The sequence below is a fragment of the Panthera onca genome, chromosome B3 (assembly GCF_046562875.1).
Source record: "Panthera onca isolate mPanOnc1 chromosome B3, mPanOnc1 haplotype 2, whole genome shotgun sequence".
NCBI classification, from domain to species: Eukaryota; Metazoa; Chordata; class Mammalia; order Carnivora; family Felidae; genus Panthera; species Panthera onca.
This window is the reverse complement of record NC_138344.1, coordinates 51,710,429-51,738,362: the sequence shown is the minus strand read 5'-3', so window position 1 is coordinate 51,738,362 and position 27,934 is coordinate 51,710,429. Positions and strand designations below refer to the sequence as shown.

At 37.6% G+C, this 27,934-nt stretch overlaps 1 protein-coding gene across 6 annotated transcripts in view; it reads right to left on the bottom strand.

Moving 5' to 3' along the window:
- Positions 1 to 27,934, bottom strand: part of MYO5A (myosin VA) — a 188,814-nt gene that overhangs the window by 82,639 nt on the left and 78,241 nt on the right. For all 6 annotated transcript variants that reach the window (XM_060618497.3, XM_060618500.3, XM_060618501.3 and 3 more), the window contains exons 5-9: positions 19,279 to 19,435; positions 14,247 to 14,390; positions 5,805 to 5,886; positions 5,347 to 5,454; positions 3,502 to 3,608 (exon numbers count right to left, since the gene is read on the bottom strand). In XM_060618497.3, the coding sequence (XP_060474480.2) occupies positions 3,502 to 3,608; positions 5,347 to 5,454; positions 5,805 to 5,886; positions 14,247 to 14,390; positions 19,279 to 19,435 (598 nt within the window). The remainder of the gene's footprint in view (positions 1 to 3,501; positions 3,609 to 5,346; positions 5,455 to 5,804; positions 5,887 to 14,246; positions 14,391 to 19,278; positions 19,436 to 27,934) is intronic.

Genomic DNA, 27,934 nt, shown 5'->3' with positions numbered 1-27,934 from the left:
CAGCCAGGTCACGATCTCGCGGTCTGTGAGTTCGAGCCCCGCGTCAGGCTCTGGGCTGATGGCTCGGAGCCTGGAGCCTGTTTCCGATTCTGTGTCTCCCTCTCTCTCTGCCCCTCCCCCGTTCATGCTCTGTCTCTCTCTGTCCCAAAAATAAATAAAAAACGTTGAAAAAAAAATTTAAAAAAAAAAAAAAAAAAAAAAAAAAAGAAACAACAAATAAAGGTAAAAAAGAGAGACAGAAACAAGCCAGAACAAACTGATTATCAGAGGGGAGGTGGATGGGGGGAGGGGTGAAATAAGTGATGGGAGTTAAGGAGTGCAACTTGTGATGAGCACTAGGCGTCATATGGAGGTGTTGAAGGTGTTCACTATATTGTATACCTGAAACTAATATAAAACTGTATGTTAACTATACTGGAATTAAGATAAAAAACTTAAAAACATGTTCACTATAAACTACAAACCAGAGAAATAAAGAAATACCTTTAGAGGATTTTTAAAAGCAAATGAGAACAACAACAAAAAGAATAAAAAATAAGTTAAATGATGTTGTTTGGTCTCATTACTGGTCTTGTCAACTGTGGTCAGGAGATTAAGGAAATGCCTGCCAAGTTTCTCCACTGTAAAGAGAGCTATCATTCCCTTTGTAACTATTAAGTATTTTGTGGGGAGTTCTGTCTTTTCCAGCCCAATACACTATTCATTATTATTACTGTTTAATTAATGAAATTTTACCTACATTTGCACATGCTTTTCTAGTTTATTGATCCATTATTTATTCTCTGACTTTAGATCTTCTACTTGGGATCACTTTCCTTCTGCTTAAACCACATCCTTCAATATTTCCTTTAGTGAATACCCTGTTGGTGACAAAATCTCCCAATTTCTATTTGTCTGAAAATACTTCTTTTTTTCCATCATCCTGGAAAGATATTTTTACTGGATACGCAAATTAAGTTAATAGTTACTCTAGAACACTGAAGACTGTTTTCTGGCTCTTACTGCTCTAGTTAAGAAGTGAGCTATGGGTTTAACTGCTATTTCTTCAAAAGTAGTATGTCTTATCTCTTCCTATTTTAAGATTTTTCTTGGGGCACCTGGGTGGCTCAGTCGGTTAAGGGTCCGACTTTGGCTCAGGTCATGATCTCACAGTTCATGGGTTCGATCCCCACATGGGGCTCTGTGCTGACAGCTCTGACCCTGGAGTCTGCTTCGGATTCTTACTCCCTCTCTCTCTCTGCCCCTCCTCCACTTGTGCTGTCTCTCTCTCTCTCTCTCAAAAAGAAATAAACACTGAAAAATTTAAAAAGAAAAAATTTTTCTCTCTGCCTTTGGTATCATTATAGAGAGCCTAGGGATGACTTTCTTTTTATTTATTCTGATTTATTTATTCTAAGTCTGATTTTTTTAGACTTTCCAAATCTGAGGCTTAGTGTTATTTTCACAATTTCTGAAACTTATTAGTAATTATCTCTTCAAGTATTATATCTGCCTCATTCTTCTTTTTTCCTCTAGGAACTCTCATTGGATTAAAATTAGATTTTAATACTCTATCCTTCATCTCTCCTGTTTTAAGCGCTCCATCTCTGAGTCCTGTCATGCATCCTGGAAAATTTCTTTACATCTCTCTTCTAGCTCATCAGTTCTCTCCTCAGTTGTGTCAAATTTGCTATTAATTACTTTCGGCATTCCAAATAGGTCTGACTCTTATCTGTTGTTTCACCTAGCTCCTTCTATTTTGTTTCCTTGTGGAATTTGTGATTTTTGACTGTGAGCCAGTATTTCTTGTAACTTTTCTCAGGGGACTCCACTGAGGCCTGGTTTGAAGGTGGATCATCCAAAGTAGACTTGCATGTGCTTCTGTCAGCCATCTAAGGCACCATCAGTCTAGGACCAATTTAAGCTAAGTTTTCAGTATTTAGCTTTCTGGAACCATCTAGGAATTACAAAATCAGTCTGGGAGGAAGTGTGAGGGTCAGTTCATTGTTGCAAATCTTTAGGGAACTATTTCTCCTCCTTCACTTAGCACCAAGGCTTGCTCAAACCAGTTACCTTTTCTTTGTACTCTTGGAATAGGTGGTGGGCAAGCTTATTACTAGTTTCTCATTTAGGGTCTCAGCTTTAGGCAGGAGTTCCCCTGTTTATATGAGTCCTAGTCTTTGTGTTTTGTCTTCTGAACTCAACTTGGCTACGAAAACAAAAGCTCAAGGTCCCTGGGTTCAGCAAATACCTTATGGCGAGTCCTAACTTCAGGGTTCTCCTTTCTCATAGTTCCTATTTTCACTTAATTTCTGACATCTGAGTAGTTTTTACATATTTACTAAATTTTTTAAAAATATATAATTTATCCTGGCTGGCTTAGTCAATGGAGCATGAAATCCCTGATCTGGCTAGGGGTTGTGAGTTCAAGCCCCACACTGGGTGTAGAGACCACTTAAAAATGAAATCTTTAAAAAATATGCACATAATTTATCCAGTATGAAGATCAATCAGAGTACCTAGTCAAAAATCGCTGGAAAAGAATGTCTCATTTTACAGATGAGGCAACGACGGCTCAGAGAAGCTAAGTAACTCACCAAAAAACCTAGTGTGAGTAAACAGTAAAGCTGGGATTGGATCCAGGCAGAGACACTGAAACATATATTTCAAAACTAAAGTCTAAATCACATGAATTAATTTACACATAGTTTTGCTAATATCAACTTGGGTATCTAAACAGTGAAACATAAATCTTAACATTGTTTCCTATCACAATCTTGAGAAAGCAGGATGAAATAAGAATTAATTATATCAAAACTCCCTCCATTTTAATAAAATTAAAAAACACCTAAAAATATAGTGTGTGAGAGAGAGAGAGAGAGAGAGAGAGAGAAAGATTTGATGGTGGTGATCAGCAAATACTACAAATCATAAATGCCCAATGAGGATAATCAGACTGTCAGATTTTGTTACAATTTAAACAAGTGTTTTCACATATGGAATTGGGTTTTAATTCTCAGATGCAATTATCACTATGTGGGGAAGAATATGCAAATCCTCGTGAAGACACCCTATCCCCCAGCCATCTAGTTCATTTTCCCAGGAGTAACTACTACTAATAGTTTCCTCAATAACTTTTAAACCGTATTACAATTCCACAGCCGAAGACACAAAATTTTCAATTATTGGTACTTGTGCCATAGGCCAAATAAACCCTTCTCTCTAGATGGCCCCAATCCAACTTTCACATCTAATACTTCCCACTTCTGTTCATATGGACCAGAAATGTATCCAAGTTCTCTCTTCTCCTATCCCTAACACACACAATCACTGTGCACCAGGGATTAGCATCCATATTTCTTTATTTTCAGTTCCAGATTCTACTTGATGTAATTTATCCTTCTAATAATTATCTCTCTGATAATATTAATAGAGATACTTCAAATATACTGCTTCCATAAAGAATCAACAAAACTGAAACACAAATAAACCGCTACCACACTAAGCATATTCTGAACTTACAGGTATTGTGCAGCTGTCTGAATCCCGAGATGTAAATGCAACATTGCCTAAGTGAAGGATGCCAGCAAGTATTCGGAAAATTCCCATCTGATAAGACTCACTAATTCCTGAAACAGCAGAGTAAATGAATAAGTGATTACAAACCATTACAACAGACAATTTTAAGCCCATTTTTAACTCTTGAATATTGCCAGATGTGCAGATAGTAACATGTCGTCATTAACAACACTTTCAACTTTACTGACATTAACACGTAACACAGTTCAGCAGCATGGCTGAGAGCACAGGCTGTGGAGCAACGACTGGGCTCAAGGCCTGGCTTTGCTCCTGACCTGCCATCTCACATGGGCAGGTACTATCACCCTTCTATGTTTCTGTTTTCTCATTTGAGATATGGGAATAGTAGTGAGTATCTCAAAGGGTGTCTGTGAACATTAAATGAGAAAATTCAAGTAGTCATGTAGTATACTTAACACACTATGGGACACGTGGTAAATGCTAAACAAATTATCACCATCATACACTGGAATTAAGTATTTTATTAACATTATTATCTTTTCTACTCCAAATGCAATTTGCAGCCCAATAAGGCTGTTTTGATTCATATTATTTAATTACTTCTAACTACAGACCAAGTATAAGTCAAAGAAATCCCAAGATTAGAAGTGTTCAGGTTGGTGCTGTCTCCCAGCCTGATGAGAGAATATCCAAATGCAGCATTAGAGCAGGAAATGAAGGAGGAGGCAGGATGAGACAGCTGTTACAGCCCTTGGCTTTTTATCTGATCTGGCTTCATTCTTCAATAAGGTAAGAATTTCCTAAACATTAGGTATAATTATATGGAAGTAAAAGTAGTAAAATTATTTCCAAGTATACAATCATATACGAGGTAATTGAGAGTTGATCTCATAATGAATGCTTTCATTAACACCTACATTATGGCTTTTATTAATTTGCCATTTTCTATTTACAAATATATTCAGCCCTAGAAGTAAAGCGGTATTTTTCAAAACTTTAATATGCATATGAATCACCAATGGATCTTGTTAACATATAGATTCGGATTCAGTAGGTCTGAGATAAGGTTTGAGTTTCTGAATTTTTGAAAGCTTCACTATGGTTCTGTACCATACTCTGATTAACAATGCTTTTAAATCAATTAGCTCACCTCATGGTATTCCTCAAAATACCAACACATGATTTAGTTATTCTGAGGTCTTTAAAATAAATAATCCACCACTTAAAGCTGTACATTAGAGTTCTAAAGATTAATTTACTCACATGTAGACCTCATTTTTTAAATCTCAGAAAGAAGACAGTGACATCTCAGTCATTTTTAAAATGTTAGAATAATCTACATATAATACAACGTTTTGTCACTACACCAGCTCGCCACATTTCCCAGCCACAAAAGACCCCAGAAAAACAAAAACAAAAACCCTACAAAATGTGAGCTTGTTCGGGAAACCATAACATTCAGCTTTAGGTTTCAGATTTTGTGAAAATTTAAAGAATTACAGTTCGTCCTACTTACTTTAATGCCCCCAATTTGTTCTTTAAACAGCTTTATTGAGGGATAATTTACATACCATAAAATTCATGGTTTGAAGTATGCAATTCAGTGATTACTTGTGCAACCACTACTACAATCTGATTTTAGAATAATTCCCACCACCCCAAAAAGAAACTCTGTGCCCATTTGATGTCCAAAGGTGTTTTATAAGGAATGTTAAATCTCCCAACAACACTCACAGCCTAATACAAAGCAAAGCCAATATTCCAAGCAAAGGTTGTTTAAATCAGAGAGATACTGCTCACAAGAGCTCAAAAATAAAATTACATTACCTAGCAAAGTGCAGGCCTGCCTGGTATGTGCCATCTCCTTGGTATCATCAACTCCTTCAATCACAGGACTGCCACCTTGCTTTGTGTAATGAAAGTTATTTGCATTTCCTGTAATTAAGGAAAAAAAAAGATTTGCAGTCTATAAAAAAGCTTTGAATTCTACCCTTATGTCCACTATAAAGTAGAGGCACTGATAGCACAGATAAGTGTAGAGTCTGGAGTTCGATTCCAACTCAATACTCAAACAGGTATCAACACATGGCCAATCTTGCTTCATTTACACAGTCATTCACCCCTTCTCCATCCCTAGGTTATCGTGAAGCCAATTACAGACTTGTTATCATTTTATTCATAAATATTTCAGTATGAGATAATCTCCCTTTTAACAAATAAGTTTATGAACTTGGGAATTAATAGAAAACAATACCAGGACAATAAATTTAACCCCACATTCATACCTAATCGCAGCATTTTAAATTCAGGTAAATTTGCTGAAGCACAAAGCTGATAGAAGATATGATAGTTTCTCTCCTCTTCTGCCTTTGAAATAAGAAGAGTTTTCAATTATAGCATTTTAACCTAAAACTCATAAAATTCAATCACAAAAAATTTTAATATTTAATTCAGTGCAATAAGTTGTCCCTTCCCAAATTTCCTAATATAGGATTATGATTATTAAATTTTATGATTAGCTATGTGCATATGAGTATGAATCTATTAGTTACATTCAACAAAAATTATCTGATAATGATGTTTTTGGAAGTAAAGAACAGCTTGATATATGCCATTGTCTTAAGAGATCATTATCTTTGGGGAAAACTAAAACCATATTTTTGGGAAACAGGTATCCTCTGCTTTTCTTTTTTTCTTTTTTGTTTGTTTTTGTTTCTGTTTTTCATTATGTTCCTTAAGTCTTTATTTATTTTTTTTAATATTAAATTTATTGTCAAATTGGTTTCCATACAACACCCAGTGCTCATCCCAACAGGTGCCCTCCTCAATACCCATCCCCACCCACCCCTCCCTCCCACCAACCATGAACCCTCAGATTGTTCTCAGTTTTTAAGAGTCTCTTATGCTTTGGCTCCCTCCTTCTCAAACCCCCTTTTTTTCCCCCTCCCCCATGGTCTTCTGTTAAGTTTCTCAGGATCCACATTAGAGTGAAAACATATGGTATCTGTCTTTCTCTGTATGACTTATTTCACTTAGCATAACACTCTCCAGTTCCATCCATGTTGCTACAAAAGGCCATATTTCATTCTTTCTCATTGCCAAGTAGTATTCCATTGTGTATATAAACCACAATTTCTTTATCGATTCATCAGTTGATGGACACCTAGGCTCTTTCCATAGTTTGGCTATTGTTGAAAGTGCTGCTATAAACATTGGGGTACAAGTGCCCCTATGCATCAGTACTCCTGTATCCCTTGGGTAAATTCCTAGCAGTGCTATTGCTGGGTCATAGGGTAGGTCTATTTTTAATTTTTTGAGGAACCTCCACACTGTTTTCCAGAGTGGCTGCACCAGTTTGCATTCCCACCAACAGTGCAAGAGGGTTCCCGTTTCTCCACATCCTCTCCAGCATCTATAGTCTCCTGATTTGTTCATTTTAGCCACTCTGACTGGCGTACGGTGGTATCTGAGTGTGGTTTTGATTTGTATTTCCCTGATGAGGAGCGACGTTGAGCATCTTTTCATGTGCCTGTTGGCCATCCGGATGTCTTCTTTAGAGAAGTTCTATTCATGTTTTCTGCCCATTTCTCCACTGGATTATTTGTTTTTTGGGTGTGGAGTTTGGTGAGCTCTTTATAGATTTTGGATACTAGCCCTTTGTCTGATATGTCATTTGCAAATATCTTTTCCCATTCTGTTGGTTGCCTTTTAGTTTTGTTGTTTCCTTTGCAGTGCAGATGCTTTTTATCTTGAGGAAGTCCCAATAGTTCATTTTTGCTTTTAATTCCCTTGACTTTGGAGATGTGTCAAGTAAGAAATTGCTACGGCTGAGGTCAGAGAGGTCTTTTCCTGCTTTCTCCTCTAGGGTTTGGATGGTTTCCTGTCTCACATTCAGGTCCTTTATCCATTTTGAGTTCATTTTTGTGAATGGTGTAAGAAAGTGGTCTAGTTTCATCCTTCTGCATGTTGCTGTCCAGTTCTCCCAGCACCATTTGTTAAAGAGACTCTTTTTTCCATTGGATATTCTTTCCTGCTTTGTCAAAGATTATTTGGCCATATGTTTGTGGGTCCAATTCTGGAGTCTCTATTCTATTCCATTGGTCTATGTGTCTGTTTTTGTGCCAATACCATGCTGTCTTGATGATTACAGCTTTGTACTAGAGGCTAACGTCTGGGATTGTGATGCCTTCTGCTTTGGTCTTCTTCAATATTACTTTGGCTATTTGGGGTCTTTTGTGGTTCCATACAAATTTTAGGATTGCTTATTCTAGCTTCGAGAAGAATGCTGGTGCAATTTTGATTGGGATTGCATTGAATGTGTAGATAGCTTTGGGTAGTTTTGACATTTTGCCAATATTTATTCTTCCAATCCATGAGCACGGAATGTTTTTCCATTTCTTTATATCTTCTTTAATTTCCTTCATAAGCTTTCTATAGTTTTCAGAATACAGATCTTTTACATCTTTGGTTAGAGTTATTCCTAGGTATTTTATGCTTCTTGGTGCAATTGTGAATGGGATCAGTTTCTTTATTTGTCTTTCGGTTGCTTCATTATTAGTGTATAAGAATGCAACTGATTTCTGTACATTGATTTTGTATCCTGCGACTTTGCTGAATTCATGTGTTCTAGTAGACTTTTGTGGAGTCTATTGGGTTTTCCATGTACAATATCATGTCATCTGCAAAAAATGAAAGCTTGACTTCATCTTTGCCAACTTTGATGCCTTTGATTTCCTCTTGTTGTCTGATTGCTGATGCTAGAACTTCCAACACTATGTTAAACAACAGCGGTGAGAGTGGACACCCCTATCATGTTCCTGATCTCAGGGGGAAGGCTCTCAGTTTTTCCCCATTGAGGATGATAGTAGCTGTGGGCTTTTCATAAATGGTTTTTATGATGTTTAAGTATGTTCCTTTTATCCCAACTTTCTCAAGGGTTTTTATTAAGAAAGGATGGTGAATTTTGTCAAATGCCTTTTCTGCATTGATTGACAGGATCACATGGTTCTTATCTTTTCTTTCATTAATGTGATATATCACACTGATTGATTTGCGAATGTTGAACCAGCCCTGCAGCCCAGGAATGAATCCCACTCGATCATGGTGAATAATTCTTTTTATATGCTGTTGAATTTGATTTGCTAGTATCTTATTGAGAATTTTTGCATCCATATTCATCAGGGATATTGGCCTGTAGTTCTCTTTTTTTTGCTGGGACTCTGGTTTAGGAATCAAAGTAATACTGGCTTCATAGAATGAGTCTGGAAGTTTTCCTTCCCTTTCTATTTTTTGGAACAGCTTGAGGAGGATAGGTATTATCTCTGCTTTAAATGTCTGGTAGAATTCCCCAGGGAAGCCATCTGGTCCTGGACTCTTATTTGTTGGGAGATTTTTGATAACTGATTCAATTTCTTTGCTGGTTATGGGTCTGTTCAAGCTTTCTATTTCTTCCTGTTTGAGTTTTGGAAGCATGTGAGTGTTTAGGAATTTGTCTATTTCTTCCAGGTTGTCCAGTTTGTTGGCATATAATTTTTCCCTGATAATTGCTTGTATTTCTGAGGGATTGGTTGTAATAATTCCATTTTCATTCATGATTTTATCTATTTGGGTCATCTCCCTTTTCTTTTTGAGAAGCCTGGCTAGAGGTTTATCAATTTTGTTTATTTCTTCAAAAAACCAACTCTTGGTTTCATTGATCTGCTCTACAATTTTTTTAGATTCTATATTATTTCTGCTCTGATCTTTATTATTTCTCTTCTTCTGCTGGGTTTGGGGTATCTTTGTTGTTCTGCTTCTATTTCCTTCAGGTGTGCTGTTAGATTTTGTATTTGGGATTTTTCTTGTTTCTTGAGATAGGCCTGGATTGCAATGTATTTTCCTCTCACGACTGCCTTCACTGCATCCCAAAGCATTTGGACTGTTGTATTTTCATTTTCATTTGTTTCCATATATTTTTAAATTTCTTCTCTAATTGCCTGGTTGATGCACTCATTCTTTAGTAGGGTGTTCTTTAACCTCCATGCTTTTGGAGGTTTTCCAGACTTTTTCCTGTGGTTGTTTACAAGCTTCACAGCATTGTGGTCTGAAAGTGTGCATGGTATGATCTCAATTCTTTTATACTTATGAAGGGCTGTTTTGTGACCCAGTATGTGATCTATCTTGGAGAATGTTCCATGTGCACTCGAGAAGAAAGTATATTCTGTTGCTTTGGGATGTGGCGTTCTAAATATATCTGTCAAGTCCATCTGATCCAATGTATCATTCAGGGCCCTTGTTTCTTTATTGATCCTGTGTCTAGATGATCTGTCCATTGTTGTAAGTGGAGTATTAAAGTCACCTGCAATTACCACATTCTTATCAATACGGTTGCTTACATTTGTGATTGTTTTATGTATTTGGGGGTGTGCGTATTCGGTACATAGACATTTATAATTGTTAGCTCTTCATGATGGATAGACCCTGTAATTATTATATAATGCCCTTCTTCATCACTTCTTACAGCCTTTAATTTAAAGTCTAGTTTGTCTGATATAAGTATGGCTACTCCAGCTTTCTTTTGACTTCCAGTAGCATGATAGATAGTTCTCCATCTCCTCACTTTCAATCTGAAGGTGTCCTCAGGTCTAAAGTAAGTCTCTTGTAGACAGCAAATAGATAGGTCTTGTTTTTTTATCCATCCTGATACCCTATGTCTTTTGGTTGGAGCATTTAGTCCATTTACATTCAGTGTTCTTACTGAAAGATGTGGGTTTAGAGTCATTGTGATGTCTGTAGGTTTCATGCTTGTAGTGATGTCTCTGGTACTTTGTCTCACAGGGTCCCCCTTAGGATCTCTTGTAGGGCTGGTTTAGTGGTGATGAATTCCTTCAGTTTTAGTTTGTTTGGGAAGACCTTTATCTCTCCTTCCATTCTGAATGACAGACTTGCTGGATAAAGGATTCTCAGCTGCATATTTTTTCTGTTCATCACATTGAAGATTTCCTGCCATTCTTTTCTGGCCTGCCAAGTTTCAGTAGATAGGTCTGCTACTACTCTTATGTGTCTACCTTTGTAAGTTAAGGCTTTTTATTCCTAGCTGCTTTCAGAATTTTCTCTTAATCCTTGTATTTCGCCAGCTTCACTATGATATATCATGCAGGAGATCAGTTCAAGTTATGTCTAAAGGGAGTTCTCTGTGCTTCTTGGATTTCAATGCCTTTTCCCTTCCCCAGATCAGTGGAGTTCTCAGCTATGATATGTTCAAGTACACCTTCAGCCCCTTTCTCTCTCTTCCTCTTCTGGAATTCGTATTATTCGGATATTGTTCTGTTTGATTGCATCACTTAGTTCTCTAATTCTCCCCTCATACTCATGGATTTTTTTATCTCTCTTTTTCTCAGCTTTCTCTTTTTCCATAATTTTATCTTCTAATTCACCTATTCTTTCCTCTGCCTCTTCAATCCATGCTGTGGTCGCCTCCATTTTATTCTGCACCTCATTTATAGCAGTTTTTAGCTCCTCATGACTATTTCCTAGTCATTTGATCTCTGTAGCAATAGATTCTCTACTGTCCTCTATACTTTTTTCAAGCCCAGCAATTAATTTTATGACTATTATTCTAAATTCTTGTTCTATTATATTGCTTAAATTGTTTTTGATCAATTCGTTAGCTGTCGCTACTTCCTGGAGTTTCTTTTGAGGAGAATTCTTTGTTTTGTCATTTTGGGTAGTCCCTGGGGTGGCTCCAAACTGCAGGGCACTTCCCCTGTACTGTTCAGAGTAACTTGTGTTGGTGGGCGGGGCCACAGTCAGACCCAATGTCTGCCCTGAGCCCACCGCTGGGGCCACAATCAGACTGGTGTGTACCTTATCTTCCCTTCTCCCAGGGGCAGGACTCACTGTGGAGTGGTGTGGCCCCTGTCTGGGCTACTTGCACACTGCCAGGCTTGTGGTGCTGCTTCGATGGGATCTGGCGTATTAGCTGGGGTGAATCCGCAAGGTGCACAGGGGCGGGAGGGGCAGGCTTAGCTCACTTTGCTGTTGGTGGTCTCCTGTGGGAGGGGTCCCTCTTCCGTGGGACTCCTGTCTACGCTTGGCTCCAGAGAGTCTGTTCTCCTAGTCTTCTGGCAGTTTTCTGGGTTATTTAGGCAGATGTGGGTGGAATCTAAGCAATCAGCAGGACGTGGTGAGCCCAGCGTCCTCCTACACTGCCATCTTCCCTAGGTCTCCCTTAAGTCTTTTCTCCTCTGCTTTTCTAACATTCACATTATACCACTTCACTTTTGCAAAAGGCCTACATTAGTACCTGTTTCGCTAACCAAAAGAAATCCACAGAGGATTTTTTTACAGAAAAGCTAAACAGTGTTTAGTGTTTGTGTTCAGTGAGCCATTACAGAGGCAGCACACACCCAGAGCATCGAGGGTGGCCCCGCCCAGCTCCTTGGCAGGGAACTACGCTGAGCATCTCAGCATCACCCTGCCATACCTCTGAGCTGTGTTTGTGAGCATCTGTGCTTCATCTTGACTTATTTTGTGCCTCCATTAGCAAGATGTGTCCCAAGGCATCAGAAAAGCCTAAGAGAGGTTACTTTTGGGGTCTAGCAATGCTCAAAAACTTTTCCATGTAAATTAATGGTATTTTTTCTTTGCTTTATACCATTTCAGCTTACAAAAGTTTTCATATGAACAATCTGCTTTTGGATAGTGGGGGAAACCTGTACTCAGTATTTTCTCACAGTACCTTTCAAAGTCATAGTCTTCCTAACACTTTATTTTTTTAATATGTATTTATTTTGAAAGACAGTGAGCACAGGGAAGGGCAGAGAGAGGGGGAGAGAGAGAATCCCAAGCAGGCTTCATGCTGTCAGTGTAGAGCTTGACGTGGGCTCAGCTGTGAGATCATGACCTGAGTGCAAGTCAAGAGTAGAGGCTCTACCAACTGAGTCACCCAGGCACCCCTTCCTGACACTTTATTTATTTATTTAAAAAAAAATTTTTTTTTCCCTTAATGTTTACTTTTGAGAGAAAGAGAGACAGAGTGTGAGTAGGGGAGGGGAAGAGAGAGAGGGAGACACAGAATCCAAAGCAGGCTCCAGGCTCCAGGCCGTCAGCACAGAGCCCAATACGGGTTTCAAACTTACAAACCATGAGATCATGACCTGAGCTGAAGTAGGAGGCTTAATCACCTGAGCCACCCAGGTGCTCCCACTACTTAACATTTTAAATGAAAAAGAATATTCCATCTTTGCCATATGTCAGAATAGATCACCTACTGTGGTTGTTTGTAAGAAATCCACAAATGTACTACACCATCCATATCATTTTAGTTTATATATTTTAACATCAGTATTTTACAAAATAGAAAATAAATCATGTACAATTCTAATATCATTTCTTAGTATTTCCTGACAGTCCTTTTTCTACATACATACTTTAAAAAAAATACAACTGTAGTAAAACTGAATCCTTATACTCTACCACCACCAAATCCTTGAATTCTGTAGTGTATTCAGTTGACTAAAGAATAGTGTGTCCTCAAGGTCAGGTTTGATGCCCAAAGGGGGTTTATGTCTGGTAAAGAAGATTTTTTAAATTAATTTATTTATTTTGAGAGAGAGAGAGAAAGGCAGAGAGAGAGAGAGAGAGAGAGAGGAAAAGAGAGAGAGAATTCCAAGCAGGCTCTGCACTGCTGGCATGGAGTCTGACGTGGGGCTCGAACTCACAAACTATGAGATCGTGACCTGAGCCGAAAGCAAGAACTAGACGCTCAACCGACTGAGCCACTCAGGCACCCCTGGTAAAGAAGATTTTTTAACTTTCATTATTCTATCTAAACAATATATTCTAAGAGAGGAGAAGGAAGGTAAGAGGACAAGGAACTGAATTCAAACTGTAAGTCACTGAAAGCATATCCCAATGTCTTCCCTATCAACTGGGAAATATGAGAGTTAAGACTAAACTAAAAGCACCTTTTTTTATTTTTTATTTTTTTATTTTATTTTTTTTTTTAATTTTTTTTTTTAACGTTTATTTCTTTTTGAGACAGAGAGAGACAGAGCATGAACAGGGGAGGGTCAGAGAGAGGGAGACACAGAATCTGAAACAGGCTCCAGGCTCTGAGCCGTCAGCACAGAGCCCGACGCGGGGCTCGAACTCACGGACCGCGAGATCATGACCTGAGCTGAAGTCGGCCGCTCAACCGACTGAGCCACCCAGGCGCCCCAAAGCACCTTTTTTTAAATAAGATTACCCTACCAGCATCTGTAGGAAAAGTCAAAACCATTAAACCTAGACCAGTGCTGAGTCCCAAAGATTATTAGTCTAATACGTACTGTCCTGCCTCTGACAGGTACCATTTTACATACTGTGGTCCAAATGTGGTCTGTAGTAATATTGTCATAAGTTATCAAGACTTATAAGTTCAAGAGTTATCTGCAAATTAAATGCACACCAGCAGGGCACCTGGGTGGGTCAGTTGGTTAAGCGATCGACTTCGGCTCAGGTCACAATCTCACAGTTTGTGAGTTCAAGCCCCGCGTTGGGCTCTGTGCTGACAGCTCAGGGCCCGGAGCCTACTTCAGATTCTGTGTCTCCCCCTCTCTCTACCCCTCCCCTGCTCATGCTCTGGGTCTCTCCCTCAATAATAAATAAACGCTAAAAAAAAATAGTTAAAAAAATGCACACCAGCAAGCGTGAGCTCTGAAATTGGCAATCTAATACAAGTACTTATGGGTATCTGCCCAGCTTACCTGGAATACCACTCTGGATTTCTCTAAAAGGTAAGTTCTCATATTGGCACCAATGATTCGATATCTCTTATCAAAACCAATTTCAATATACTTCCCAAAACGGCTGCTGTTATCATTCCTGGTTGTCTTAGCATTTCCAATGGACTAAGAAGCAAAGGGAAAAATAATATTTTAGAAGTATAGTTCATGACATGACATTTACAGAGTTTGTTCAGGGAGACAAAGGACAGAATAGAACACAACCTTTTATAACTGATTCTTTTAAGAACAGAACCAATTTTGCCCCTGCAGGCACCAGGGTATGCTTTGCCCACTGTGCAACCACACAGATACCCACTAATAGTTCATATCTGTCTTGTTATTCTCACACAAATTCTTTTCAGAAACAGCAAACCTGAGCACAGTGGCTAGGGGATTTTCACACCATTTGTGGTATCAGAACATGCTCATTGAAGTCAACAAGGAAAGAAACGGATGGGAATGGGGGCTGCCAAGGCAAGACCTCTTAGTTATACACTTGGGTTTGGATTTCCTGAAAAACTTGGGCTGTGTAATATAAATAAGCTAGTTAAGACAAATTAATATCTTCATGGAGATGCTATTCTGGTGTTCAGAGCCTCATTAGCTAGAAGTTTCTATCATTTTACCCTGTGACAACAAAGGCCTAGTTGGACTGTTTATTAGCACAGTATTAATAATTACCCACTCAATTCAAAGCCATTTTCTGAAACCAGACATACTAAAATCTGCCCTTGGAATTTGATAGTTTTCTCTATCTTGCAAAACATCTGCTATAGAATTCAGAGAATGTAACTTTCTGCTAATTTTTTATATAACTTTAAAAATTAAGGTAACATATGTACTACTTTTTTCAATGTTTATTTATTTATTTTGAGAATGGGGAAGAGGGGCAGAGGAAAAGACAGAGAATCTCAGGTAGGCTCCATGCTCAGCATGGAGCCTGACATGGAGCTCAGTCTCACAGCTATGAGGTAATGACCTGAGCCAAGATCATGACCTAAGCCAAAATCAAGAGTCAGATGCTTAACTGACTGAGACACCCAGATGCCCCTCATACGTACTACTTTCTGACTTAGGTAACATGCTTCCATAAAGTTTTGTTTCAAGGCAAAGCAAAAAACAAGTGTAGTAAGAAAAGCAAGTGTTCACATAATGCATATATTAAATGTTTAATAAATAATTTCACATACGATTAATACCATTTACTTGTACAAAGCCTAAGACTATCAGAATTAATATATTAAAGTCGTAGCAGAGAGAAAGGCGTGAAAATGCTCTGGTGTATTAAAAAAGCAATACAAATATAAGTGATGAAAACAGTAATAACATAGCCACAAAAAATCAACACATTAGATTCTCTGATCAGTCAAAGAAAGCACATTTTCACTCTGTGAAATACAAGGCAGATACTGTCCTATTTTGCTTTGGCAGTGAGAACACTGCTATATTTCAGATTAACATTTTAAATGGAAAGAGTGATGGAAAGCTATCTTCCAAGCAAAATAAGAGTGAACTAATATAGCCTAAGATAATTTAACAATACATTTACTTAGATATTCCCTTTCTTGATGGCATGAAAAGTACAACAAAAAAAATCTCCATATATTCCAGTTATTTTTATTTTATTTAGAAAAGGAAATTAATGATAAATGCAGAATTTTCTTTCACCACACACGTTTCTTTCACCACTCTGTCACAGAGCAGAGGAAGAAGATGTAGTAATTACAGCAATGGCAGTAATAGCCACCGAGTGTTTACTAGGCACTGTCCCAAGCACCTTTCTGCCACCAACTAAGGAAGCTGGGGAAGGGGGCACCACAGCCACTCCTTCCTCCCTGACTCTATCCCACCTTCCAGATGCCATCTCTCTATCTACTCAGAGTGGGAGTCAGAGCGGCCAAGCTGTCAAAACAGCACTACACTCTATGAGAATCTGCAGTGAGTAGGCCAGGGTTGAAACAGACTCCTCCCCTCTGTCTTTGAGTGAAATGTATTTAAACATAGAGCAAAGAATGGTAGAAGAAGCAAATGAAATACAAGTCTGAAGATCTGGGTATTAGACCAGGCCCTATTACCAACTTGCCAACATTTAATCCTCTGAGGAATGCTAGTGACTCCAAGTGTAAACTGCCTAGGTGAGATGAGCTCCAGGGTCCTTTTCAAAACTAAAACTAGGGGCGCCTGGGTGGCACAGTTGGTTAAGCGTCCGACTTCAGCCAGGTCACGATCTCGCTGTCTGTGAGTTCGAGCCCCGCGTCGGGCTCTGGGCTGATGGCTCAGAGCCTGGAGCCTGTTTCCGATTCTGTGTCTCCCTCTCTCTGCCCCTCCCCCGTTCATGCTCTGTCTGTCTCTCTCTGTCCCAAAAATAAAAAAAATAAAAAATAAAAAAAAATAAAATAAAATAAAATAAAAAAAAAACTAAAACTATACATGCTAAGCCTTGAACCTCGTAAGGAAAGGTTCTATATACAAACAATACCTTTTGTTCATTCCCTCTAATTGCTCCCTCTGCCTTTTAAGTACTATATTTACAACAGACCCCCTTAATGCTATTTTCATTTCAGTTAGCAAGAAACTTCTAAGGAAAAGTTTTGTGGTCTTGATTGTACTACTGATTTCAGTGAAGTGTTGAGTGAGTTCCTCCTCTTTACGAAAAGCACATAAAAGTCTTCAACTATGGTTATTAAAGATACAAAAGAACTATTAAGATCCAGTATGCCCCAAGAATATTTTCCTGTCCCCATCTTAGGATGAAAATTTCCTAGAGAAAAGGAGGAAAAGAAAACATGAAAAAATGAGCAAAAAAGATTCATTTCTCTGTGCCTCATTTGTATTTTGCCAAAGGAGCCTATGCTGAGGATGAGCTTGCTTTCTAGAGGATAATGTGGAAATCCCCTTAGCCACTGGGCTGTGATGTTAATGTAGGACACTCATTATCCCAGGAGTTTCAGATCACTGGAGACCCAGACATGCCATCCTTGACATCACAGTAAAGGCCTCTGATATAGAGATGCAGTCTTGAGAAGCAGGTTTAAAGTTACAAACTTTCTAGGTCACATACTCAATATTTCATCTGTCTTCCTCCTATGACTGCAAACCCTTTGGTATCATTCTTAAGCCCCAGATTCCACTTTAATCTTTGAAATTGGTATGCCCTCATTTGTAGTTATTGAAAATTAGTTCTCTCTGTGCCAAACTTTCTTAATCCAAATTCCTTTGGAAAAACTACACAATGTAGAAGGGAATAGCTAAGCATAATTTTTTTGTTCAGTCTAGCAAACAAAGTAAATTCTTTCTAAGTACATATTAAAAAGTAGTATTTGTGGCCATTCTACTATCTCTCCTGCTAACACAAGTGAACTATGTATTGTGGAAAAACCGATGTACTATTTTTTGAATGAGAATATAGCAAGGTCATAAAATATGTCAATCAACTTGACATATTCTAGAAGGTTCATTCTGGACTTACATTATTATACGGTCCAGGCCTAGAAAAGGTGGGGTTCCTGGATGCCATCACAACTTAGACTGGGATATTCTAACATTAGGGACTAAGAATGAGCTAAATTATTGCCAAATACAGAGAATTTGTTGTTGTGACCAAAAATAGTCAAACTGATGGTAGGAAGCAAAGCAAAAGCCTGTTGTTTTCTGCCCCAAACCCAAAACATGGCTCTACAGATTATATTTCCCCAATATTAACTGTGGCATCCAGCACTACAGTTGGCATCTGTAGCTTAAATTCTTTAGAAATCTTAATATTTGCTTAAATTCTCTACTACTCTTTTTGGCATAAACCTCTGTTTCCCCCAGTCTGTGCCACTTCAGAAAGCTTCTCCAGTTCTCTTTCCTCAGTGCACTTATCCCAGGCAGCCCCATAACTTCCCCAGCATATCCTGTCCTCTCAATCCCAAGAACAGAAGTTCCGCTGCTCTGGAGGACAGCCCTGTGGGCAAGGGGTCACAGCACTCTGTTCTGAAGTGTCACACATGGCACTGCAAACCAGGCACAATTACCTCTGGACTGATTATTGCAAAAACCACTTGTACCACAGGTGCACCAGGCCAGTTCTAAACTCCGTCTGTGTTTGGGTGACAAATAAGGCTTGACAAAGGAAAAAAACAGGAATAAACAATGCTGACTTGAATTCTCAATGAGAAAGGTTTGTTCCTCCCTGTCTAAAATAATTTCTCTCCATTATTAATGAGAAATACTTTTCTCCATTTAATGGAACTACTTGCAAAAATGTTTGACTTTCTTAAAATCGTATTAATAGACAGAGAATTCTCTAACTACAAATCCTGGAATATTCAAATTCTCACACAAACAGGTCCACTTTCTTTGGAATGAGCATTTCCACTCTGTATACATATTTCACCTTTGAAAGGACATCCTTTTGTAGTTGTCCTTTCTCAGGAATTTATTAAATTGTACTGAATTTCTTTTTCTAGCCTACAGCTTTGTGATATGCTCGACAAAAACAAGAAGAAAAATGTTCATAAGATCATGACTTAAGCTTATAGTTAAAATCTGGGGGAAAAATATAGAAAAGGCTAACAGGTTGTACTAAGTATAGAAAATGAAATGTGGGCAAAGGGATGATAAAATTCTTCATGCTTGAGCATGGAGAATCCTATGAACTCAGAATTAGAGGGAAATGAGGAACACACTTCTACTACAAGGAACAATAGATAGGAGTCAAATAACTAGGAGAATAGAAATTTTGAAAATGAAATACCACTACCAGCTATTTAGAGGCAACAATTCAAAGGTAGGTTAAGAGTGCAGGATTATGGAATAAAGTAAATGCCTCCATAGCTGGGCTTTACTCAAATGTCTACCTTACTGACTTTTTGCTTTTCTGAGGTCTCTTCTTACTAATATGTAGAAAAGTATTTTCCTACTTTTAGTGGCCAGGACATCCTCAACTTTCTTACATGTGCTGTTTCAATTTCTGGGGCATGTTTCTTAAGAAAATATAGTAACAAGGTCAAGGCTGCTGCTGTCTTACCTCCATAATGGGGTTGGAGGCCAAGACCTTTTCCTCAACATTGGCTTCACTGGCAGAACCACTTACAGTTGCAAAGTATCGCATGGCATACTTAGCTGAAACTGTTTTTCCTGCCCCAGACTCTCCACTTACGATGATGGACTGATTTCGTTCATCTCTGTAAAACAAAGAAGAGTAACTGTCAGTGCTGCCCACTCCTGAATGTTATTAACATTATTTCCTCTGTGCTCTCATCAAAGAGCCATGGTGAATTTCTCCTGGTTCATATGTCCAGCAATGTGGGAAGGAACATAAGAATGATATTTCCTAATAAAAGTAACTACTTACAGGGGTATCTGGGTGGCTCAGTCAGTTAACAATTTGACTCTTGATTTTGGCTCAGGTCACTATCTCACAGGTTTGTGAGTTTGAGCCCCACAATGGGCTCTGTGCTAACAGTGCAGAGCCTGCTTGGGATTCTCTCTCTCTCTCTCTCTCTCTCTCTCTCTCTCTCTGACCTTCCCGTACACACATGTGCATTCTATCTATAAATAAATAAATAAATAAATAAATAAATAAATAAATAAACAAACTTAAAAAAAATAACTACTCATAAACTAGTAATGAACAGAGAGGGGGAAGAAGATATAAAACATCGAATCAGAGAACATCACATCTGAGGTGAACCTGTAATAGAGGGTCTCTGAATTTTTTGTGTGTACATGTCTCAAACACATTATTTAATTTCTGGATAATAATTCTAGTATACTACAATACTGTTGTCAATCACCTCAGAAGAGAAAGGAGCCACAGCAAAGGAATTTAAAAGAAAATCCTATTAAAATTATAAATTGTCTAGTAGTTAACAGTCCTTAAAGTAATATCTCCCACGAACTCCAGCTTCTGCTGAAAGTGTCCTCATTAGTAGAGAAGAAATGCTTCATTTATTTGTTGGTGATTTGTTCAAATATGTCAGAACTCAAAAATTACTATTACCTCTTTAATTCACCCACACAATGACTCAAAAACTCTGATATACTTGCTCATAAGACTATCATTTCTTAGAGGATAAAGACCTAGATCATCTTTATCTTTAATATCCAGCACCTAATCCAGAGCCCAACACATCACAGAAACTCAATAAATGTGTATTGATTATAAGTAAATAAAACTTCAATGAGCAACCTAGCCTAAGAATAATTCTGTTTAGACTACAATTTCTACTAGGACAGAAGTAGGAAACTTGTACTTCCTAAGATGGAACCTGCAATCAGCTTTTTATCAAGATAACAGAACAAGTACATAAAGGTGGTATCATTTGTGCCCTTAATTTGCAAAGAGACAGGATCAGAATGATATCAAAGATTTTTAGTGGGACTATCCTACAAGGCCACAAGATGGGGAGGTTATTCTACTATAGAAGATGATCTTTTTATCTTTAAAAGGAGACTTATTTATCCAACAAATACACCTACTACACCTATCAAACACCTACTACATGCCAAACATTGTGCTAAATACTAGGGATACAAATTAAATAAGCTGGGATCCGTGTCCTCAGTGGTGAATGGTCTAACAGGAATGAGAGACCTAGTAATTCAAGATTATAATACTCGTGATGGGGCATTGAAAGGAGGAAGAGGTGATCAGGAAAGGCTCCCTAGAGAAGATACAAGAACAAGGTCTAGAATGATAACTAGGAAAAAGCAAGGGATGAGGAAGTTAGAAAGGAAACATACCAGGGAAAAGAGACAACAAAATAAAAGCTCAGAAGCATGAGAAGTTATAATTATAATTATGAGAAGTTATAATTCGATTTGGCTGGAACATGGAGTTATGACAGATAAGGTTGCAGAAATGACCAAGAACATGATCACAAAGTTCTTACATGAGAGGTTAAGGAATCTGAAGTTTACCTAAAAATGATGGAGTGCCATTATAGGGTTTTACACAGAAAATAACACAATCTAATTAGTAAAAATCACTCTGGCAGCAATATGGACTATGGGCAGCAGGGTGTCCAGATGTAAAATTATGAAAGTGTGAATAAAGGCTGTGGTGGTCCTGACTGAGAGAGGTAGATGGGTTTCAGAGACACCAAAGTGATAGCATCGACAGTACTTGGCAATAAATTTTCAAAGTACAAATTTAGGACTTTTCTGAGGAAAAGTTTCTTTTTCTTTTGAGAAATGAGGCTAACTGTCTTATTTTATAGACCTTGAAAAATACAGTAGGAGTACGCAGTTCAGGCCTGAGTATGCACACTTACATCACATTACCAGGACAGATAGCAGCCTATTCCTAACACCCAGACTCCCATATTGTGGGGAAGATCAGGAGGATCAAGGTGACACACTAAGGAATGTTTAATTTGTATAGTACAAGCTTGCATGTAATCCCCATTTTTATGACACATCATGGAATCTCATACTCATCATCTCATCATCTTTCTTTTTATCTGAATTTACAGATGGAACTGAATACTCCCATTGCCTCTGTTGATTCATGGCTGATTTCAAAATAAATCATCTAATAAAACAGTTCTCATTTTGGTGCCAGTGCACTTTCTTTTAGTCATTTAAAATGTCCCCAGAATTCACCTTTTTTCGATACATTAATCAAGGCATAGTATCAATAGTTTTTGGATTCCCTTCTACAATATGAGTGGAAAAATTATCTCTTTGTAATTTCTGCATGATCAGTTCTGTCACTGTGCCTGTGTGACAGCACTCCTTCCAAGAGCAAACAAGGTGAGGAGGCTTCCACAAGTCTGACGTAATTATTAATGGGAACTGCTATTCTAAACTGTACTGCATTTAAAAGGCTACTTCAAGTCTTAATATCAAAATGTTATATCAAAAATCTAAAAGTTCATGTGAAATAGCCCTTTCCTATAATCTGGGGAAAAAGAAAAATATTAAAGATGATAAGATCAAAAACTATTCAAATGAACAGAGATTTGGACAAATATATACATATATGCACTGATACAAAGCACATGCCATATACATTTTCTTTTCCAGGATATAGGATCCTGGATCCATATGATCAATAGTTTTTAAAAATTTTTAAGGGATTTTATTATTTCTTTTATATTTCCCTGACTTTTTGGCAGGCTTCCCTTTTTTACCAAGGTTAGTAGAGCATTCCAATATATAAATAAGCACTACTCTTTCATTATATAAGCTCCTTTGCATCCAGGTTCTAATTTTAGATCTGTCATTTACCAGGTACATAGCTTAGAACAATTGCATGACCTCTATGGGTCACAGTTTTCTCATCTTTAAGATTAAATAGTACCCAAAGTCCTTCTCAAATTCTCAAGTACTATAATCTAAAAGTCTAACTCTGGAGTGGATTTTTCAAATCTTGGGTGGTCTATAGCCTGCACTCTAAGCCAAGGTAAACTCTTAGGACCCAGAATAGTTGGGAAAGGACAGGCCTATAGACACTCAGATGGTCTTGAGTGGCCATATGTGAAATGAGCAACATTTCTTTTCTGAAGGATCCCTGGATTTAAGATGGCCAAAATCAAAAAAGGGCTACAAAGAGGAAAAATGTAAAATAATCAATTCACCTGCTTTTATTATTTATAAATGTTTATTTATTTATTTATTTTGAGAGAGAAAGAGTGCAAGTGCAGGAGAGGCAGAGAGATGGAGAGAGAGAATCCCAAGCAGTTTCCATCCTGCCAGTGTGGAGCCCAACGTGGGGCTCAATCTCACAAAACCATGAGATCATGACCTGAGCCGAAATCAAGAGTTAGACATTCGACCAACTGACCTACCCGGGCAACGCAATTAAATGCTTTTAAATTAAACACAGGAAGAAGAAGTTTGTAGGTACAATAAAGTTTTTGAAATGTTTTTCAGTTCTATGTGGCCATACGAAGAAATGCCCAAAAGATAGAACAAGAGCGAGACAGGAAGAAGTGGGGAGCCAAGCAGAGACACAGATGAGAGAAGGTTAACACATAATAAAGACACACAAAAGGAAAAACAGGAAAAGTATGACAGAGATGAGGAGAAAACAGACAAAACCATCAGGGACAAATATTTTATGGTTCACGCTTGCTTAGACCATGCACAAAAATAAATGCAAAATGGATTAAAGACCTAAAACCTTAATTCCTAGAAGAAAACATAGGCAGTAAGGTCTTTGACAGCAGCTGTAGAAAACATTTTTCTAGATATGTCTGCCTCCTTTGGTAGGGGAAACAAAAGCAAAATGAAACTATTTTTTTAATGTGTATTTATTTATTTTGAGAGAAAGAGAGAGTGCCTGTGCAAGTGGGACAGGGGCAGAGAGAAAAACCCAAGCAGGCTCTGCACTAACAGCGCATAGCCCAATGTGGGGCTCATGAACTGTGAGATCATGATCTGAGCTGAAATCAAGAGTCAGAGGCTTAACCGACTGTGCCATCAAGGTGCCCTACTATTTTTATTAATCAAAATAAAAAGCTTTTGCACAATAAAACAAAAAAGGCAACCTACTGAATAAGAGAAGAGATTTGCAAATGACATATCCAATAAGGGGGTTAACATCCAAATTATTTAAAGAACTTATACAACTCAATACCAAAAACCCCCAAATAATCCAATTTAAAAATAGGCAGAAGCCATGAATAGACATTTTTCTAAAAAAGACATAGAGATGGCAAACAGACACATGAAAAGATGCTCGTCATCAGTCATCATCAGGGAAATGCAAATCAAAACTACAATGAGATATCACTTCACACCTGTCAGATGGCTAAAAGCAAAAAGATAAGAAACAACAAATGTTGGCAAAGATGTGGAGAAAAAGGAACCTGCATGCACTGTTGGTGGGAATGCAAGCTGGTGAAGTCACTGTGAAAGACAGTATGGAGGTTCCTTAAAAATTTTTAAATAGAATCACCCTATCTATGATCCAGTAATTTCACTACTAGATATTTAGCCAAAAAAAAAAAAAAAAAAAAAAAAAGAAAACCAAACCACGAAAACACTAATTTGAAAATATAGATAGATAGAGATAGAGATACTCCTATGTTTACTACAGCATTTTTTACAATAGCCAATATATGGAAGCAACCCAAGTATCCATCCATAGATAAATGGATAAAGATGTGGTATATTTACACAATGGAATGTTACTCAGCCATAAAAAAGACTGAGGTCTTACCATGTGCAACAATATGGATGGACCTAGAAGATATTATGCTAAGTGAAATAAGTCAGTCAGAGAAAGACAAATACCATAATGTCATTCACATGTGGAATTTAAGAAACAAAATAAATGAACAAAGGAAAAAAGCCAAAAGAAAACAGATTTTTAAATACAGAGAACAAATTGGTGGTTGCCAGAGGGGAGGTGGGTGGGAGGATGAGTGAAATAGGTGAAGGGGATTAAGAGTCCACTGATCGTGATGAAAACTGAATAATGCATAGAATTACTGAATCATTATATTGTAAACGTGAAACTAGTATAACACTGTGTTAATTATACTTGAATAAAATAAATAAATAAATAATTTTTAAAAATTTATGGTTCAAGGTGAATATCATAGTCTACCCTTTTCCATTCATTTGAGCTGTCAGCTTTAAATAGTTATATATGTGTAAATAATAATTTATAGTTCTTTGAAATTTTGACTATCTGTTCAGTCAGTATTTATAATGCTCCAAGTACTCTTGTCCTTATATTACAAGAACCTTCTTTCTACTTTTAGGATATAGATATCACTTCAAAAGCCAGACAAAACCAAGTTAAAGAACAGAGATTCTCCACTCTTCATCAAGGACAGATCAATCTGGACCATCTTAAGGCTGCATGAACCAAAGATTTATGATTTCCGGCTTGGCGAGTTCTCTCAAGGGCCTCTACAGTAATACCAAATACCTGGGTACTGGGTGTCTTGGAGATAAGCTCTTCTGACCTGTTTTATCAATGGTGGTTGTAGGGGCTCTAATGTGAACTAAAAGCCCCCACCTAAAAACACTGTTTCATTCGTTTATTTAAAAAACATTTAATGAGCAGCCATAATGTGCCAATCATTTTATGAAGATAAAAGACTCTGGGGTCATTGTTTATTGAGAGAGAATTGTACTTATTGAAAGTATAGTTAAAATATAGGGAAGTAATTGCTAGAAAAGAGGTCTATCCAGGAGAATATGAAACAAGGGAAGAAGGATACGAAATTGGTGGCAGATGTAAGAAGATGACGTCAGGAAATACTTTCTTGAAAAGGTGATGCCTTAACTGACTTTTACATGATTAGGAAAAACTACGTTGTATAGGAACAAGGCAATGGGAATTAAATTATATAGAGACACCTGAAATCTCAGGGGAAAAATTATTCAAGAATAGAATAGCCACTCTGGGTTAATGAAAGAGAAGAGTTACATCGTAGTCCATTTTCCTTCTTTGGTTTTCAGTATCTATATCTATCTAGTCTTTATATCTGTATCTATTTGGTCACCCCAACCTTTTCTTGTATCTATTAAGTTTTCATTTTATATCAGGTGTATTCTTTTATAGATTTTCCTTCTGAACTTTACCCTTTAAAAAATGTAATCTCTCTAGTTCATCATGGTCATATTGAATACTATTCATATCTTCTAAGACCATCAACCTCTTCTCTGCAAATTTAATGAGCATACTTTTCATTCACATCCTGGTCATTCATGACTCAACTAAGTAATGCCAACCTCAGACCTGACTCATGCGGAACACAACTTAATATATCCACCCATGTTGATGTTGACTCTCTGATAGCCATCCACTGGGTGTTGCCATTTACCTTAGGTAAGTGTACAAGCACCTGCATCTAATTTTTAGCTTATAAGTGAACATGTTTGCATTAAACAAAATCTAGAGCTTTACTTTTTTGCAGGCAATCAATCTAATTGTTTCTTATTTAATCACTTGTTAAAAAGAGAAAATATTAAGTTCACGTGATATAAGGCTTTCTTCCAAAGCCATGTTTTTTACTGTGATGACTTAAAGATGTGGCTTCAGCCAGCATTACATTGATTCTAAAACCAGACAAAGACCCCAGTAAAAAGGAGAACTACAGACCAATTTCCCTGATGAACATGGATGTAAAAATTTTCAACAAGATACTAGCAAACCAAATCCAACAATACATTAAAAGAATTATTCACCACATTCAAGTGGGGTTTATTCCTGGGATGCAGGCTTGGTTCAATATCTGCAAATCAATCAATGTGACAGATCACATTAATAAAAGAAAGGATAAGAACCACAAGATCCTCTCAATAGATGCAGAGAAAGCATTTGACAAAATACAGCATCCTTTCTTGATAAAAACCTCCAAGTAAGTAGGGATAGAGGGAACATACCTCAAGATCATAAAGGACATATACAAAAGACTCACAGCTAATATCATCCTCAATGGGGAAAAACTGAGAGCTTTCCCCCTAAGCTCAAAAACACAACAGGGAAGGGGTGCCTGGGTGGCTCAGTCAGTTAAGCATCCGACTTTGGCTCAGGTCATGATCTCACGGCTCATGAGTTCGAGCCCCACATTGGGCTCTGTGCTGACAGCTCAGAGCCTGGAGCCTAGTTTGAATCCTGTGCCTCCCTCTCTTTCTGCCCCTCCTCTGCTGGTGTGCTCTCTCTCTCTCTCTCTCTCAAAGATAAATAAGCAATAAAAAATTTAAAAATTAAAAATTAAACAAACAAACAAAAAAGAACGCAACCAAAATGTCCACTCTCACCACTGGTGTTCAACATAGTGTTGGAAGTCCTAGCCTCAACAATCAGACAACACAAAGAAATAAAAGACATCCAAACTGGCAAGGAAGAAGTCAAATTTTCACTCTTCGCAGATGATATGATACTCTATGTGGAAAACCCAAGACTCCACCAAAAAACTCCTAGAACTGATAATATGAATTCAGCAAAATCACAGGATATAAAATCAACATACAGCTATCATTTGCATTTCTATACACCAATAATGAAGCACTAGAAAGAGAAATCAAGGAATCGATCCCATTTACAACTGCACCAAAACCCATAAAATACCTAGGAATAAAACTAACCAAAGAGGTCAAAGATCTGTATGCTAAAAACTATAGAAAACTTATGAAAGAAACTGAAGAAGACACAAAGAAATGAAAAAAACATTCCATGTTCATTGATTGGGAGAATAAGTATTGTTAAAATGTTGATACTATTCAAAGCAATCTACACATTCAATGTAATCCCTGTCAAAATAACACCAGCATTCTTCACAGAGCTAGAACAAACAATTCTAAAATTTGTATGGACCAGAAAAGACCCTAAGTAGCCAAAATAATGTTGAAAAAGAAAACCAAAGCTGGAGGCATCACAATTCTGGACTTCAAGCTGTATTACAAAGTTGTAATCATCAAGACAGTATAGTAGTCACACAAAAACAGATCAATGGAACTGAACAGATAACCCAGAAATGGACCCACAAATGTATGGCCAACTAATCTTCGACAAAGCAGGAAAGAATATCCAATGGAAAAAAGACAGTCTCTTTAGCAAATGGTGCTGGGAAAACTGGACAGTGACATGCAGAAGAATGAACCAGGACCCCTTCCTTACACCATACACAAAAATAAACTCAAAATGGATGAAAGACCTAAGTGTAAGACAGGAAACCATCAAAATCCTATAGAAGAAAATAGGCAGCAACCAGTTT